The 19,688-nt window shown below is 39.0% G+C and overlaps 1 protein-coding gene across 2 annotated transcripts in view; it reads left to right on the top strand.

The window, feature by feature from the left end:
• LOC149870672 (N-heparan sulfate sulfotransferase 4) overlaps window positions 1-19,688 on the top strand; it is a 179,521-nt gene that overhangs the window by 61,635 nt on the left and 98,198 nt on the right. For both annotated transcript variants that reach the window (XM_090036653.1, XM_090036654.1), the window contains exons 4-5: window positions 2,858-2,945; window positions 9,865-10,019. In XM_090036653.1, coding sequence (XP_089892779.1) covers window positions 2,858-2,945; window positions 9,865-10,019 — 243 coding nt within the window. The remainder of the gene's footprint in view (window positions 1-2,857; window positions 2,946-9,864; window positions 10,020-19,688) is intronic.

Raw genomic sequence — 19,688 nt, forward strand, 5'->3', positions numbered from 1 at the left:
CCAGTGCTTTTGTACAAAATGCACAGGAGGGTCACAAAAGTAAAAACATCCACATATTAAAAGGACAGTAACATAGATTAGAGGTAATACTTCTGTTTTAAAATTCTTGGCGCACAATGCTAAGGCTCATAATTTATTTTAATTAGATTTTACTTATTCCTTTCTATTACAAATATTTGTTCTTGTTAGCTGTTAATTTTTGTGTAGTTGGGGTTTTTTATTTTGTGGGTTTTTTTCTTTTTACAGACTGATTCTTATTACCTCTGTCTTTAAAACGGTACGATGTTTCTATTAAGAAAAATGAAAATTTGCTGACACTCTTCTAAGCTGGATTCCTTCACAGACTCTGTTCCAAATGACATATATTTCTAGAAGATACCTGTTCAGAGCTGAATCTTCATAATGTTACTTGTACTTACATACCTATTGTTTTGAAATATATATAATAGTGTATGGTCAGCAGTTTTTATTAACTTTCCAAGAATAAGACTTCTGAGCTAAGCAAGAGAGATGCCAGTTTCTTGTAAATGCTTAATTTAATGATTAGTGCCTTTAGGCCCATGTCTAAATTTAATCTGTTCAAATGAAGAGAGGATTTAGTTACAATTGGTTTGTGTATAGTCTAGCACCTTCACATATTTCTTGAACAGTAAAATAACATCAATATTTGGACATAGCTATATCTGATAGTGAGAAACCTTGTTGATGTGTAGTTGGGGCAGTTTCTTAAGATCAGCATGATAGGAGATCAGACGATTTCTGACAAATGGTGTTTTTCACCAGTTGAAAACTGGCGTGGGCTAGATGCAGTATGCCATATGTGTCTGTATTATTGCTAAAGTTAGATATTGAAGCTAATCTCAAACTCATCCTGTGTGAAGAGATGCCCGCATAGTAAAAATATCACCGTAGAAGCAGTAATTGGCTATTTTAATCAGTGAAGTCAAAGACTGAAAATGGATAGAGACTGAAGTCTCATCTCTTACAACTGGTCCACACTGAATTGATCTGAGATTTCCTAATGAGGCAGGCAGGTTAGGTAACTAAGGCATTAATTATTTGTTGTATAAATTGTGTCCTTTTGTCTTTAGTGCATTTTGACAGGCATTTCTTTTCCATGGGAAAAAAATAACCACAGATTTAATAGGGGAAAAGACACTACTCCCACTGAGTTTGAAGGACTTCTGCTCATTTTCACCATGGCTAAATTTGTTCCACTTGTCATAATTTTAATAAAGGTTTTATGGATAAAAAAAACCCCTCAAAAGTCTCTCATGCCCTTGATGGCAAGTAATCCTTGTGTTACTTTTTGAATTTTGGTAAATTTCAATACTCAAGTGTTGCCAAACAAATGTAATACCTATGGGTGTGTGTAGAAGAAACAAGGGGCATGTATGCACAACACTTTAACGTGGGTTAAATGCTTTTGCGCTGTTTAATGGTGTTGGTATTTGCACGCATCAGGGTATATCACGCATTAATTCCAGCCACTGTAGCATATTTGGCTGCCTAATGTGCCTTAAATGACTTTGGGGCACAGCATGGAGTTTTAGTTTGCTACCCGACAGCCACAGAGCAAAGCACTGGGCTCTGTGCAGCTCACAGGCTGTGAAGGCACCCAGGAAGGCAGGCCCCACTGAAAAAAACAAACAAAAAAAAGTGGCATGTTTGATTTTTTTCCCCCCCTGCCCAGAGCCTCCCTGCCTGCATGAGCTGGGTGGGGACCCAGTCCTTCCCTCCATGGCTGTGGTGCCCCCAGGACTGCCTGAGCTGGTTACCTGCAGGCATGTGCCCCCTGGTGGGGGGGGGGGCACTGCTGTCACAGAGGGAAGCACCAGCCCCACCCCCAATGCAGCCTAGAGACCACTATGCCTACCAGCAGCTCACTCTCCCCTCCCCACCACCAGAGAGGCAGGTAAGACATGGGTGTACGTAACACAGGGGTTTATATCACCCTAAATTGAAGTAGTGTTTTTCAAAACCCACCACTTCAATTTAGGCCCCCTGTTTCATTAACACATGACCTATAGCTAAATACAGACAGTCAAAAAGCTGAATCAATTAAATCTTCACAGGCTAATTTAAGATGCATAGATTGAATTGATAGGCAAGTGAACAGACATTCAGTGTTGAATCCAGAAATGCAGCCACATGGCTGTAGTGGCCAAGGCCAGAAGCTGAGGGGTTGCTAGAGCACACATCCTAGCTTGGCTGGAGCAGACAGCTTAGACTAAGGCTAGCCTGACCAAGGGGAGCTTGCAGAGGAGGTACAAACCATCCTGGGATGCTGGGGGACTGTGAGTTAACTTGAATCTGGAGGGGCTCTGGGACAGAAGTTCAATAACTTGATTCAACGTAAAACAGTTAAGTCTGATACTACATCCATCGAAGTTTATCTTAAACCAGTTTCATCCATTTTGAAAGTGGTTTATGTGTACTGAACTTCTGTTGTGTTACAGATTTGAACACATTTCTGATCAGATATACCAGTTTATGTGCAATTTCTGTTCCTAGCCTATGTGGTTCAGCCAGTTGGTATATTGCCATCTTTAGAGAACTGGGTTACATCCTGGCATAGATCACGAAAAGTCCTATTTCTTTTTCTCCATATCACAAAGCCATCACAAACTTGATAGCCCAGTACTTTTGCCAGTGCTATTAGTCCATCAACTTCTTAAATACCAACATAACACACTGACAAACTGATAGAAGAATGAGCCAAACAATAAGATATGGAACATGTTTCTTGAGGACCTGAATTTTGTGTCTCCTTAGTGGGACACACATTTTTTAATGAGGCAGTCCTAAATATTATATTTATTTTTCTAAATGCATGTTAATTTCTTGTTTATTTCAGGCATTACTAGAGACTCAAAATTTACTGCGCACTCAGGTTGCAAATTTTACCTTCAACCTTGGATTTTCAGGAAAGTTTTACCACACAGGTAAGAAGGAACTTTGTGCTCTCAGGCAGCTACAATTAAATAGGTGGTAGGATTTTTAAACCTAGGTCTTTTCTGGCCATATTAATAATGCACTGGCACAATGGTATAATGGGGAAATCTGTACATCGCCATTTTAGGCACCTCCTGACCAATCTATAGTTCAGTGAGGCAGTAGGCGACATACTAATTCCATTCAGTATTGTCCTTAAGTATGTAAATGTCCTTAGCATTTTCTGAAGAGCATTCTGTCAGTCATAGAGTCATAAGAAAAGCAAAGTACCTGAATATAACCTTGTAATTTAGCAAGATAAAATAGGATGAGGGGGTTTTTTTTGCACTAGACTTTTCTTTGCAACAGCCAAGTTATGGTGAAAAGAAGGAAACTGAAAATGGAGTTTCATGACCTCCAAAGAAGCAAATAGATATTAATTTGAGAAACATCTTGAATCATCTTTTGTTTAAAAGGAGACTTATAGTAATATTATTAAGAGAAAAATTGACAAATGTAGAATATTTTTTAATAAGAGCATTGTTAAGCCAACAGAAAAAAAGTCTAGGTTAAACATAATTTAAATTACATTAAAAAAGAATTATATCCTTATGAACTCTAAGTAACTAATATATTCCACCCATCTACAGTGCATTTCTCTGGAAGTTTAACGTTGCCTGCTTTCAGGTATTTTTCTGATTCCTTTTCTGTGTCCTTCTTTCTCTCCCTCCCTTTCTCTTCCCTCATTGTCCTCTCTACTTCCTCATTCGCTCTCTCTCTCTTCCTGAATACTTGAGCCTTGTACTTTACCTCTTGTTCCAGCCTGTTCATAGATTTCATAGACATTTCTTCCATTCAGACTTCCTAGCTTCTTCATTCTTCTCCCACTTCCATTTAGATGATAACCAATGCTGGTATGGCCCGCAAGCCACTCATCCAGTCTTTTAAAATGAGCAGTTTTATCTTCTTTTCAGTACCACATCTGGAATCTGGAATTACCAGCCAAATAAACTGCTCCAATGAGGTCTAGTGTTATGATTGTACTAGGGAAGATACAGAAGTAGTCCATTCATAGTAACTGATGGAATAGGTTGATGGCTGCAAAAGCCCATGAGGAAGAGGAGCCACTTGATTGGTTGATAGCACTAGAGCAGAAATAGAATGAAGGGAGAAACTTCTAGGGACTAGTATCTGTGTGTGTTAAAAAGGGAACAGATTAATGCAATGGAGAGGAGGGTGATAAGTAAATTAAGAATGAGTATAATGACGGAGGCCTATATTTATTATTTAGTGTGTTACAGCAGCATCCGAGGACTCCAGGTGAGATCACAGCCCCATTGCTCTGTATTGTCCTAAAGCCCTTACAGACTAAATAGGCAAGACAAAATGTATGAGAGAGAAGTAAACGAAATGACTTGCTGAAGGTCAAATAAGATGTCTGGGGCAGACCTGGGAATATAGAACCAACGCAAAACTAGTTTTCAGAGAAAGCTGGAGGAGAGGCAGGAATTAAAAAGATATTGAAGGAACCATTGATATTACTAATGTTCATGAACATGAGCTAATTCTATGTAGTCTTTAGTCCAAAAAACTCTCAGTGAAGTCAGTGTATAGACCCGTAAGAAAGACAGGGTAAGAGCTTTATTATTTCACCCATTTCATCTTTCCCTGTCCATATAATCATTTCTGGTCAAGGGTGACCAGATCCTTCATATAATGCAAAGATCCTTCATATAATGCATTGACACAAATGTAGCCCACAGCTATGAGACGTTAAATGCAGGGCTCTGCTTTATTATGGGCAACCATACCATAGAACTTGCATCAGATGCCTCAGAGATACAGCTTGCCTGGCTTAGACAGAGCAAAGTGGGAGAAAGCATTTATGTTAAATACTATTACTTAATGAGAAATGCATGAGCAATGATTATGGATTGGTCTGCAGTAACAAAATACTATCCAGTCCTACCAATCTGATATAATTATTTTTGCTAATCCTTATTATCCCACTAGAGTTCACTATATGAAAAGACTGGTTATATCTAATCTTCAAGTTTTCTCTTCTGAGTTTATTTCAATATTTTATTTGAGACTGCTGTTGTGGGAGAGAAAGTGTTTGTCTGTGTGTTCATTCTGCCTCTTTAGAGGGTAATAAGGCTTGCAAAAATAGCATAGAGCTACCTAGTAAGTAGAAGCATGTCATTGCACCCATTAAAAGATCTGCTGGAATCTGTACTCGGTGATGCATCAGTGTTCAAAAGTGAGATCTACCTCTATGGGCTAATTTTGTTGTTTTGTCATATCAGCTGAGTAGAAACATTTCAAAGTATTCTCCATGCAAACATATACTTTATTGACTCACTATAAATAAACCATGAAAGGGTGTTCTTTAATTACTGCAAATGTGGCTTGTTTACCCAAAGAGGCTTTTACTGTTAGAAGCTCGACATGTTTTATTAGGACATTGGAGCTGTTGTGCCTTATCGACTTTTCCTTAATGCACAATTTTATACTCCCTTCCAAAACTCTGATCGCTTTAAAACTTCAAGAGGGAGAGAAGCCTGTGAATCTGCTGGCAGATTAAATAATTACACATTTTAATCAAAAGACTGACATCTGTGCTACATTCAGGTGCCTACAAGCAATTAGGTTACATTCAGGTGCCTACAAGTAATTAGGATACCTAGATACAAACCATACTGTTTATCCACTTCATGCTGGCCACCACTTTCACTAATAGAAAAAAGGATGCCTTTCTACATCAGTGGCAATCATGCACTTGGGGTGTACTTGTTCCAGTATCTGACTAGTGTCTATTTGTGATGCACGCTGCATACATATTTACTTTAAATGCCTATACTATTATATGAGTGAATGAGTTTCCAGGAATTGCCAAAGTGATTGTTCATAACTTTAAAACTATATTTAATTTACATTTAGCTTTAAGTTGAAAAATGGAAATGGTTTTCTTAAACAGAATATGTTTGAAAAAAATCTCTTAGCAGTTCGAATATTTATGAATATTTAAACAAGCTTTGAAAAATGTATTTTGTTGTTAACATATGTCTCATACTTCTCTTTGCAAATGCATACCTATATACTTGATGAAAAAATGTGTGTTGAATTCATCTACAATCAAGTCCTCAAATTTTTGTTAGTGCAGCTGGTCAGATTTTAAATGTTTTCATAAGAAAAATGCCATACAAAAACTAAATGGAAAAATTTCAAATAGCTCTACTTATTACTTTACTAAATTAAAATAGCTTCTGTTTAGTGAATGGAAAAGCACCGGCCCTTTATTACAGTTTTTAAAAAAATGATTTTATTCAATTTTTACAAAGCAAGACAACAAAAGACAACACTTGGAAAATTTGTACCTAAAGTTATTTTGTAATAGAAAGTGTTTTACAAATGTATTCTATTTTAAATATTTATATTTGTCTAATATTTATATGCCTGCTGCTAATAGAGAAATAGATTCTACTTTTGAAAGAGCCACCTGGATACCATATAAGGAATTGCTGCTGTACAAAAAGAAAATTCCCGTGAATTACACACTATTAGTTATGACATACCATCCTTCCCTGAAACTTATACAGAAAATCCTCAAACAATTGTAACTCATACTAGAAGAAGACCCAATTCACAAAGAGATCTTAGCCTTTAAACAAGCATCAAACCTCACCAAACTCATCACCAGAAGCAAACTTGCTATGGTCCAAAACACACTGAAATGTAAAACCTGCCAACGCATCTACACCACTCCTACTATTATTACACCCTACAACAGAGCCATCATCATTCCTGGATCTTATACCCGCACCTCCAGAAATGATATATATCTTATCTAGTGAACCAAATGACCTGATGGAAAATATGTAGGAAAAACAAAACAACAACTGTGTACCAGAATGAATGCACACCAAACATCTGTCAAAGACAAAAATACCCAGTTACCTGTGGGCACACACTTCTCACAGGACAACCACTCTTTCTCCAATCCCTCTGTTCTAATCCTCAAAGGGTATTTACAAAACGTCTTTCATAGACGAGCCTACAAATGCCACTTCATAAATCTACTGGATACAAAATATCTTGGACTAAATATAGACATTGGATTTATGGCACATTATAACCTGCCTGACATCTGAAATCCACAAGTAACCTGGATGCATTTTGCCAGCTACATTCTATCATGAGTTCAAAATCCCCTCCCCCTGTCCACCGCAACCTACCTGTCTCGCACCTATTGTCTCCTATGCCTCTGAACCTTGTATTTGCCATGTATTTGCATTTTCACAGATCTGAATTTTGCATATTGCTTCTATTCTACCCAGGAGAGCACACAAAACAACAACAGACTCTCCCTATGCCTGAAGAAGAGCGTTTTTGCCCGCAAGCTTGCAAAGAACAATTTTTTCAACTATTTAGTTGTTTGAATAAAAGATAGCACATCTACCTAATGGAACTCATGTGTTTATGTCCTTAGAACATCATGGCTACAACCAACAACCCTAAATACATACATAAAACACACACAAACAGAACTGTGATCATAACTAGCCAGTATATAAAGATTTTTTTTCATGTCAACAAGCATCAAAAAAGCAAACACTGATTTCTTCTTTTGATCAACCAATTCCTCTGAAATAAAAGAAAAAAAGAATATATTCTACCTTAAGAAAACCTGTTGTCAACAAAAGGAACTATGCTAGAACATATTAGTGCTTTCACTACTTGTACTGTAAATTGTAAGTGAAACTTCATAAAAGAAAGAGATAGTGGCCACGTCCAGATGAGCACAGATATGCAGTATGTGGTGCCACAGACCCATCTGCAGCACCACACACTGCACATGCAGTTGTTCCCCATGGTGCTACCTTGTAGTGTGGGGGAGAAGGGAGATCCTGGGGTCCAAAAAACCTACCCTGAATAAAAGTGGGGCTGCATATATGGTGGCAGTGCATACAACCTAAAACCAAAGCCTGGCTGGCTGGAGTCACACTTGCCAGCCAGGCTTCCTGCCATGGATGTAGCCCTGGGAGGTCCCCAGGGCTCCAGGTAAGGCTGCTGGGGCCAGCACAGTTGTTGGCCCCAGACTCCCTTACCCCACCCAGGATAACCTGCCATGGACCAGAGTGCACATGGCACAGGCATTCTCTGGGGACAAGTAGTAGTGGCATAAGGTGTGCTGCTGCTACTTGTCCCCTGGGAAACAAACATCTGTGCTCACCTAAACATGCCCAGTGAGTGCATCTACATGTTCAATCAATGCAGTTCAATAAACTCCAGAGCTATCTGAACCAGAGTCAACTGCTCCCAGGTGCAGCATCTACACATACACACAGGGCAGCAGCAATTTGATCCAGGGCAGAGTAGGCTCCCCTCTGGCTGGACTGACCAGGCACAATGAATGCCCATGGTCAACATCTACATGTGTTTTGTCTCAGTAGATTACTCCACTGCAAGATAGTACTGTCCCAAACAGTACTATCCTATGGTGGAGTTGATACCACCATATGTGCCATTTACTACAGACCTAATTAGTCTACTCCAAAGTAAAGCACACACATAGATGGACCCAGTAAAACTTTCATTATATGGAAGACTTTTTCAAAATAGTGCAAAAGTGAAATACAAAAGTAAAGCACAAAACTGCATCCACTGAATACTGATTTTCATGTGTTCCTAACATACCATGATGTAACTGAGTATTGGTGAAGTTGGCAGTATTGACATCTATGTAAAGATAAATGTATGTATTTGATATTAACAATGTATTTTGATAATAAAGATATGTTTTAAAGCACTTCAGATGGTAAGGGAATTAAAAGGAAGGCTGCCAGTAAATTGACTGCAGTTTTGGAGGAAAAAGTTAGTAAAATATAATCTTGCCACTCCCTGGCCACATCTACATGAGATGCATACTACTGCCCAAGAATTACTGTGCAGTAGCAACACCAAATGACTTTTGTGTGATGCTGACTGCACAGTAGCATCACATCATGCTTCCTGTCGTGTGATGCTGTTGTGCAGTAGTAACAAGCTACTGAACTATCAAAGAACTCCAGTACTCTTTAACAGGGGTTGTGTCTACCCAAGAGACTGTCTACAAACTCCAGAAAGGAGCACTGCATCAGTTCTCAATTGGAAAAAACATCTTTTTTCTAACAAGATGTGCTTGTTCCTGCCTGAATTACAACATGACAGTCATCACAAACATTAGCAAGGAAACCTTTTTTTAAAGTTAAACTTTAAATTCTTAAAAATAAGGTGGGCCAACTGCAAAAACTCTGCTCTGCACTCGTTATTGGAGGATACACTTTTAAAACCCTGCTTACTACAGCTTGATTTCAGTGCTTAGTTAGTTTGCATATTCAACATTACCATGAGGTTTTCATTTGATGAAATTGTTAAATGAGGAGGCCATTAGTGACCAGTTTTGGGGGTAGTAAATTTGAATTTTCAGAAAATTTAAACATTTGGTTCCTGCTGTTATCTCTGTAGATACACTGGCCTAGAAAACAAACATTAGTGCTGTAATAAGCATTAGCTATCACGCACAAGAAAGAGTAATGCATCAATAATCTTCTCTTCTGGACCACTGTTAATGCTCCTTGAAGGCCAAACAAGACAAAAACATTCTCAGTTGCTTTGGGCACTCCTAAGCCATGAGCCCCCTTCCAGTCAGCCCCTGAACTTCAATTATTGTTATTACTAATTAGTTTAATGGAAAGAGAGTGAGAGAAAAATACCAATCGCAATACTTCAGATTGTCCTTGCCTTTGCATGATACAATCTATTTTTTCCAGTGTAACAGAAATCCATTAGGCATTAGGTTTGAAGACTGCCTAACTGAACATTTTAAAACATACAGTTACTTACTTGCTCCTTTCAGCATGCAACCCCTTTCTCATTCTTATTTTTCAGGAACAGAAGAGGAAGATGAAGGTGATGACCTGTTATTGAGATCTGTGGATGAATTCTGGTGGTTTCCTCACATGTGGAGTCACATGCAGCCTCATCTGTTCCATAATGAGTCTTCACTAGTGGAGCAGATGATTCTTAACAAGGAATTTGCACTAGTGAGTATAAGTTATGAGAATTTATATACTTTCCAGCAAGTGCTAGAAAAAGAAAGTTAAAAGGCTTTATAAAATATTTAGGATATTTCTAAAAATATAGAAACTAGAATCAGATTAATACTGGCTTTGGAAATTCATTGCAGAAAAGGTTGTTGCTGAACTTTTCTTTGCACTTGGACTGAGTTTTGCAATAGTCCCCATACCTTGGGGCCTTTTAATACCTTACACTGCAAACTACACGAATGGTAAATCAGTGTTATTGCTAGGTTGGAGTTTGGAGCAGTTGCACCCTTAGTCTAGAAACCTCTGACTGTCCCTACCTGCACAGCTGTGACTTGCCATTAGAGACCTCATGAGCAAGGGCAAGACTAGGAGCTGTAGCTGTGAGTTGCCACTAAAAGGCTGGTGAGCCAGGACAGGCTTCTCTCCCTGCTCTGGGGCGGGGGTGGGGAGAGGGGGTGAGAGATCCTGGGATACTGGGCAGCACATCTATAGGGAGTGGCCACACCTTAATGGAACAGGTGCTCGGTTGTAAGGATCAGAGATAATCCTGCCCTGGAGTGGTGTAATTTTGAGCTGCATAAGAGTGCTTAAAACCACTTTAAGGTGTTAATGCACAGACAATCCAGGAGTTAAGGGCTCCAGAGCTGCCCGGTATTACTGTATAATAAGGCCTTTAATCATTAAGGAGGAGCTCTCTGTCTTAATTGTGAGGGTATAAAGACTCAGTGCCTTCATGGTTAGTCAGCTGGTAATGCTTCTACTTTATAGCTTACGAAAGTAATTGTAAATAGACAATATACAGTATGGATACTATAGAGGTGCAGGGAAGGCATTACCTGTAATGGCCAATTCACTTTAAGGGCTATATTCATTTGGAGTTAAACAGCTGAACCTGATGAGAGGGGCAAGAACTGAAATTGCTTCATTTCAGGTTCCTTACAACATCTCTGCAATTATTTACAAATGCCCCTCAAATGGTTAGTCTGTCTATTAGTGATCTTTATACATAATGATGTTTGATTTAACCCATTTGTATTATTAACTTTTAAAAGCTCTGGATAAACTTCAGTGGAATAGCATTCTGAAGTAATGTTGTAACCTATTTAGAACCTATCCAGCATAATTCCACTTGGTTAGGCAGCATGGCAAAGTGAAAACAATGAGGTCTATAAATACTTTCTTTAGAAAAGACATTATGTGGTTCTGTACAAAGTGTTGAAATTTCAAGCAGCCAAAGCCATTCAAAAGAGCAAAATGATATCATACCTGCCACTTAAAGCACCCAAACTCTCAGACCTAAACCTACCCTTTTATAATGCTGTAGTGTAAACAGAAACACTTCAGGAAACCATCAACCATAACCATTCTTCGTTTATTAAGCATTTTCATACTAATTCCGTATCTCATTCTTGAAATCATCATTTAATTGTTTTCATAGATTTCATAGATTTCATAGACATGAGGGCTGGAAGGGACCTCGGGAGATCATCGAGTCCAGCCCCCTGCCCAAAGGGCAGGAAGTCAGCTGGGGTCATAGGATCCCAGCAAGATAAGCATCCAATTTACTCTTGAAGGTGTTCAATGTAGGTGCTTGAATCACCTCCGCTGGCAGACTGTTCCAGACCTTGGGGGCTCGGACAGTAAAGAAATTCTTCCTTATGTCCAGCCTGAAATGATCTTGCAGGAGTTTGTGACCGTTCGACCTCGTCATCCCTTGGGGCGCTCTGATGAACAAACGTTCCCACAGATTTTGTGGAGATGGGAGAGAGAAGTCTTTTTTAAAGTCTTAACTTTTCTATCATTGTGTATTCATTTAGAGGCCTTTTTTTTTTTTTTTTAAAGCAAAATCCCCCAGCCTACTTGACTGTTAACTGTGCTTTCTGACGTGGTGCATTTATGGACCATAGAATCCATGATTTTTGCAAACTGTATTTATCAATGGATAAACCAATTCAAGCAGATGAAACAACCTGGTGCTAGAAAATCAAATCTTAGACATGGCACAATTTTTTAACAAAATAACTTGAAATGACTTGTAATCCAGAAATATATTGCCTTGTTTTCCTTAAACCTGTAAGGGAAATTCTCCATAGTGTTTTTAGTAAAATTGGTAATAGTTAGGTCAAGCCATATTTAAGAGTAAAAGTCACAACTTGGACTAAAAATAGCATTCAGTTATAACAGATTCTTGTTTGCAGCCTTATCTACAAAGACAATACCATCTCTCTATAATCATTTTCTTTGAATGGTAGGGACTTCTAAGGGTGTCTATAACTAAAGAGTGAGTGGCAGTGAAAAGCTGCTTTTATTATAGTTTTATTACCTGCTAATGGTTGGACAGGGGTTGTACTGACCTCTTAGCCTTGAATTCGGTAGTAACTCTACAATTTACTTATGAGAACATTTCTTTTCAAAAGGCTTCCTGTGAATTCCTCTCCATGGGAGAAATTTATCTTCCTGACATGACAACCTCCCTGATATCTAACACACATCTTGCAGCCATGCATTTGGAGTAATCTTGCAACCTCTCCTACTTTTTCACTCTTAATATTATGTCTTGTTCAGGAGTAGGACTCAGTACTGCTTCTCTACTGCATTTTATCTCTCTGTCCAGAACTATAACAAACTGTTTTTCAGCAGGCATTATTCGTTTACTTCGCCATTTGAATCTGAGTCTCATTATTTAATAAGGCCAACATATAAATGATGCCAAGCAGAAGTCTCTGGGTTATTTACCCATTACTTATTGTTATGTTACCCTGGAGTATAGCTCATACTTTTTGTGGGTTTTCTTTTGGATAACTCAGGCCCCATCTACATGTTACAATTAAAGCGTGATTAACCAGTCTAATCACACCTCATGTTGTGACCCAGGCACACATTTGATCAATGATGTGATAAAACAAAGAATAAGACACAAAGTTATCCCTCAGAAAGTGTGAAATAACTTTTTGGCTTGTTCTTATCACACCGTTAGATGAATGTGTGGCCTGGTACACTACTCGCTGTGAGCCCTACAGCTGACAAGTCTCCAAGCAGAGACACTGTTCCACACGCTGCACCTGCTTCCACCCCTGTCAGTGAAGCCAATGCAGGGGGAGTCCAAGATCATGAACCTGGGCTTCCCCTGCACTGGCAATAAGTTGTGATTGGATCTGATTCTGGGTACCACAATCATACCTCCTGCCATGCACATGTGGAATGATAGGAGGTGTGATTGTGTGGATTGCGCATCAGATCCCATCACACCTTTACCTGCATGTCTAGAGGGACGCTTAGTTCCCCACCAAAGCCTGAGCCTTCTACCCCAAGGCATTTATAAAAATGACACTTTAGAAGCTTGTAGATTTAAAAAAAAAATGTAACCATTATCTGTAGGACTGGTCACCCTCTGTCTCAATCCAATACTTTCCATTTTCTGATGGAGTTGGAAAACAACAAGGGGTTGAAAGGAAATCATTTCCTTGAGAAGGCCCTGTGAATGCAGTTGCTACATATTTTCCCCTAGACTTCTGCCCATATTTTTGAGATCTGCTTAATATTAAGATTATTTTAAAAGATTACAGTGATACCTACTTTTTCTGATTGCTGATGTAGGAAATTTTATTTAAATTCCAAGTGAGAGTTTAACTTTGTTACAGCTTCTTTTTTCAGATAAATAACATGTACAAATACTTGTACAGAATGATACAAGTTTCACTGAAGTTGGTAGAAAATTTCCAAATAACTTCCAGAAGCTTTTGATCAGACTCAATAGCAACGTTGTCTTTGAGGAAAAATGATTTCATGGTAAATATGTTCCTATGGTCACAGCATTCCTGGCTTTATGAATCAAGCCAAACTATGAACACTGGCCAGTTTAGTTACCGTGTATGTAATTTGTAGTAATATCTAAAGATATGAATACTTGACATTTTAAATATGTATGTATGATCTACACTGTATCTTCTTATGGTACTATATACATATGCTGTTCATGTACACAGGTGCTGCTTGAATGTGGGCAAGGAGCCTGGTCTCTTATTTAGAGCAGGGGAATAAGTGAAAACTCCTAAATTCTAACTTGAGTTCTTCTACTGAGTTACACTGTGTTCTCTACCTCCATATACCCATCTGTTATATTGGATATTAATGCTTACTAACATTACAACATTGCTTTGCACAAGTATATATATAAATCAGTCTAGTCCAGAAGTATGTGTTATTTAGATTTCATAGATTTCATAGACATTAGGGCTGGAAGGGAGCTCGGGAGGTCACCAAGTCCAGCCCCCTGCCCCAAGGGCAGGAAGTCAGCTGGGGTCACAGGATCCCAGGAAGATAAGCATCTGAATGCTTCTTAAAGGAGTCCGGAGTAGGTACTTGCACCACCTCCGGAGGAAGCCTATTCCAGGCCTTGGGGGTCCGGACAGTAAATAAGTTCTTCCCTAAAATGGTTGTGGAGGAGTTTAGGACTGTTGGTCCTCCTAATGCCTTGGGGCACTTTGGTGAACAGGCGTTCCCCCAGGTCCTGATGCACACCCCTGGTATACTTTTAGGCTGCCACCAGGTTGCCCCTGAGCCTGCGCTTTTCCAGGCTGAAGAGTCCCATGGCTCTCAGCCTCTCTTCATACGGCCTATTCTCTTGTCCTCTGATCATGTGTGTGGCTCTCCTCTGGACTCTCTCAAACTTCTTGACATCCTTCTTGAATTGTGAAGCCCAGAACTGGATGCAGCACTCCAGCTTTGGCCTCACCAAGGCCAAGTACAGTGGGAGGATGACATCCTGAGATTTACCTGAGAAGCATCTATGGATGCCAGCCAGAGTTTGGTTTGCTTTTCCAGTTGCGACATTGTATTGGTGGCTCATGTTCATCTTGTGGTCAATCATGACCCCCAAGTCTCTTCTGGGCTTGGTGCTAGTGAGCATAGCACTGCCAAGCCTATAAGCATGATGCAGGTGTTTTTCCCTAAGGTGGAGTATCTTACATTTGTCAGTATTGTAAGGTGAATTTAAATTAATAACACCCATTGCTTTCAAGGCAGGTACCTTTTGAGATTTGTGGATCTGGACATTGGTTCTTTTTTAAGATATTTTAAAGACTGATACTTTAAAAAAATAAACAACTCTCAAGATACTGTCTTTGGTAAGTGCACTCAAACTTTGCATATAAGGAAAGGCTTTTCGTTTTCAAGCTGTTTAGCAACTGCTTGAAGAAAGAAATGACATATTTTGACACAGTGCAGCACTGGTGCCTCCCTCCTACCTCCACCTCTGCCTGCTCAGGACCCAACAGGAAGTTAAGAGACTCTTGTGCAGCACCAGGCTCTGTTACATGTACATGTGAATGATTGATACAGCAGCTAGAATTACCAGTAGATATTTTTGTAGCCTCAGCTGCAGCATCTCTTTCTTGTCAAGTATCTATTTTCTTCACAATATTTTCAGCCTCTAAGGAATTTATTCTGCCAACAGAATGTGCTGTGAGAGTTAGAAAGCAATAACTAAAGGAAATGAACTGTCCATATCAATCAAAATGTATTAACACAAATCTAACAGGATTTGCAGTTGTCTGTTCTAGACAGTATACTACTGTTGTATGGGGGAAAGGAAAACTTAAGTTCTTGTACCCTTTTTTCTTTTCTTTTTTTACTGTAAATCCCCTACATTTTATATATCCATTCTGCATAGACAACGGGTACTATTCTTACTTTTGAGTTTCTTCGCATCATTATCTACCCAACTATACAGGTATTCTTCACCTGCCTAGGAGTTTGGCTTAGCTGACTCTTGAGGTCCCTTTAACCTTATAATTCTGTTTGATATGTGGATTTAAAACTGTCAGATATTCAGAAAAAAAACAGAAAAATGGGGTTTAATTTCCTTATTAAAATTACAGAAATTTACCAGCCAGAATGTTCTTATCCTAATATCTTATTTACATCAACATGTCACATTTAAGACATCAATTCAGAAAAGGAAAGTAAAATTTGATTAAATAATTTATTGGGGAGGGGAATGCTATTTTGTACTTCTGTCTGATGGCTTAGAGGTCCTTTATGGCCTCTAATGGATTAAAACATAGAAACTAATAACATCTCAAATATTTATCCAAGCATTATACACAAGGGCACTGAGACAGGTAAATAAATTATCCAAATCATATGCATAGTCAATCCCCCAAAACAAAAACAAAAGCAAAACAAAATAAAGATATGCTAACCTCTTCTGATATCCTTTCAGGTATCTGTAATTAGTGGTATAAAGGGAGAGAGATTTCTATGGAGTATGTGCAGTGTCTATGATAGTGTTTGTTTGTATATATTTCAATAGTTAATGAGCATCTGATGCCCTCAAATTTGTGAATGGTAGATATTTCCATCCAATTACCAGGTGGATAAGCACACATTGTTCCAAAAGCAGCTTGTTTTCACAGTTTTTAACTCCACATCTTAAAAAACACGTGGAAAGTTACAGAATCCAGGAATGGATGACAAAAATAATAAAAGTCTTCTAAGTCAAGTCATACAAGGAGAAATTGAGGGATATATGCATCTTCAGATTGCTAAAAAGATGCTTAAGAGAGGACATAATATCTGTCTTCAAATACCTGATGGCTGCCATAAAGAAGAAGGAAACATCTTTTCTCTCTTACTGCAGAGAGTAGGAGATGGACAAATGGACAAATGGCTTGAAATTGCAGCAAAGTAGGTTTAGATTAGGAAAAATGTCTTCACAGAACAGTGAGGCAGTAGAATAGACTGGCTAGGGAAGCTTATAAGTCTCCATCATTGGAGTTGTTCAAAAAGAGGTTGGAAAGACATTGGTAATGGGTTGTTATGTCCATGCCCTACTATAGGTATTTCCCATGTTTTGGGGCTTAGCTGGCTGCCACGTAAGGCCAGGAGGGAATTTATTTTCCCTTCTTGAAGCTTCATTCTCATCAGAAACTTTGGGTGTTGGCTGCAGTCAAGGTTGGGGATTTTGACTGAGGTCTGTCAATACTCCTGCTGGAGATTCCTGGCTAGAGGGACATCAACCTGGTGGTTGCTGGCTAGAGGGTCTTGCCTCTCTGCTCAGGGTCAGGCTGTTGCCATATTTGGGGCCAGGAAGGAATTTTACCCCATGATCTGGTTGGTACAGACTGGGCAGGGGGGGTTGTCTTCCTCTGTAGTGGGAGGTGGCCCTTTTCCTGGAATCTCTTAAGTGTATTTTGACAACTTGTGCAGCAGTAGGAACATCTGCCAACAACACTGCTTTACCTGTGGCAAATTAGGGTGTTATGCCTTGTGGCTGTGTCTGTGTTGACTGTGTAGTTTTGCTAGGAGAGTAGATAATTAATTTATATGGGATGGTTTGGATAGGTGTGACCAGGAGGTTGGACTAGATGACTTTTGTGCTCCTGTCTGGCCTTACTTCTCTACGATTCAACAAATTAGTCTGGACCGCTGTCTAGCCCTAGTGGTTGCTCTGCTGTTTCCCCAATTATGTTTACTCAGGACCCCAAACCTTGCTGGTTTTGGTTTCATTCTCAATAGTTTTCTTTTTTTAATGAAGCCAGGCTTTCAGGCTAACATGTTTTATTTCACATAGAAGATACAGAAGGCACAGAATAAATGACCTACCAAAGGTCATTCAGTAAATATGTGGCAGAGCCAGGAACTGAACCCAGACCTTATGGGCTTGTCCAGATGAGCATGCATGTGCAGTCTGCAGTACCTCAAAACTGTTTGAGGCACCACAAACTGCATGTAGTCCATGTGCACCCAATTCTTGCCCTGCTAATTTTCAGCACAGTGCCAAAATTTGACAAGAGGTGGGGGAGGGTTTCCTGGTGTCAAAAAAAAATTTGAAAAAAAAAGCAGCTTGGTGTATGCAGCAGCAGTGTGTGCTGCCAAAAACAGTGCCTGGCCATCCAGAGCCACACTCTGTGAGGCCAGATTGGTACCGCTGCTGCCCTGGCAGGCCCCCAGGTAAGGCTGCTGTGGCCAGAATAGGTGCTGGCCCCAGCCTCTCTTACCCCACCTGGGACAATCTGGCATGCATTGGAGCGTGTGTGCAAGGGAATGCCCTGAGGCTCAGAGCAGCAGCACAAATATGCACGTCTGGATGTGGCTTATGAGTCTATATCCAGGGCCTTGTTCACATGCCCCTCTTTCCTTCAAGTAATTGAAGGTGGCTGTGGCTTTTTATACCTGCTTTTATACCAGAAAAGGTCCTGTTCACATCTGTACTTGCGTACCTAAAATTGGAAACTTATGCCCCACACTAGATAAAGTATAACAACTTCAATTAGTTAAACCAATATAAACTCTACCTTCCACAGAACTCACACAAATACTAATCTACTCCAAAATGGAAAGTTTTGATGAATTTAAAATAAATTAACTTAAAATTGAATTGAAATTCACTCTTGTTTAAGCATGCAATAGAATTCCCATGCTATCACCAGTAATTGAGTATTATACAAAAAAGTACACCTTTAAAAATCAAAAGTTATAAAGGGATAAAATATGATGCACGCAATTCTTAACAGCTAAAATGTGGCAAATGCATTCACCAAATATCTGCTATATTATAAAAACATATTAAACTGACAAAATACATTTTAATCTCTTCCAGAAAATCTCACCCTACTTCAGTAATGTTAGAAATATATTCCAGCACTAGAAAGAGATAATAGCTTACGTTAATTTCCTAATTCTTCAAAGTGACATTTTAAAGTTGCACATCCAACCTGTCACCTTTCTCTTTAGCTAAATCAAAAAAGTTCAGTATAGTATGAACTACTTCATCTAACATAATGATATTAAAATCGGAGCAAATAATTTCAGTGGGTGTATTTCAAACTTATTAAAACAGAGGGCTTGCCATACTAAATCAGAAATGTGGACTGAGCAAGTGCAACTTTGTGACTGTGCACATGCATTTCCTTTCTTGGTTTCACATTCTGGTTTTCTTTTTGCAAGATGTATTGAAGTTGGTGTGGCAGGTAAAAGTAGTAATCTAACAAAATTCCATGTCCCATTGTATCTGCACAAACATTTACTTTCCATGAACTCCATGAACTTTCAGAAGGACCAACATGTATTTACCTAAATGCCACCATAATATCTGTTGCCACCAAACAGGGAATCAGTCAGGCTTCAGAGCTTGATAACCATGACTTCTTGGACTGTGGAACAACATTTTAGATATTTAGATGCATTGATGCCTAAAAATTGTATTACCTTTTTTCTGTCCTTACTCTTTGAAAAACAAATACCTGGGCCTGTGAGTTTGTTGTTATGATATGATTCTTAAAATGCTTAGGATATATTGTCCAACTGGTAAGCACCCAAGAATCACTCTTTTTAAAGCTAGGAACTTCCTCAATTTATCTGTAATTTTGAATTACTATAAACAATGAAAAAGAAAACAAAATAAAAAAGGGGGGGGATGGGGAGAGAGAGAGAGAGAGAGAGAGAGAGAGAGAGAGAATAGTGGATAGGAGGACCAGGGCAAGATAAAAATGATATTTGATTTCAGACTATCAGTATCTAGGATTTTTTAAATTCTCTCAAAAAATGGATGTATATATGGCTATATAATTTCCTTTCTAGTAGGAAAACCCATTGGTAAAAAAAGACCATCTAGAGAACGATTGTCAGACCTAACTGCAAAACTGCTATGATTGACCCAGTCAT

This window comes from Crocodylus siamensis, chromosome 2 (assembly GCF_052110815.1).
Source record: "Crocodylus siamensis isolate JL-2025a chromosome 2, ASM5211081v1, whole genome shotgun sequence".
NCBI lineage: Eukaryota > Metazoa > Chordata > Crocodylia > Crocodylidae > Crocodylus > Crocodylus siamensis.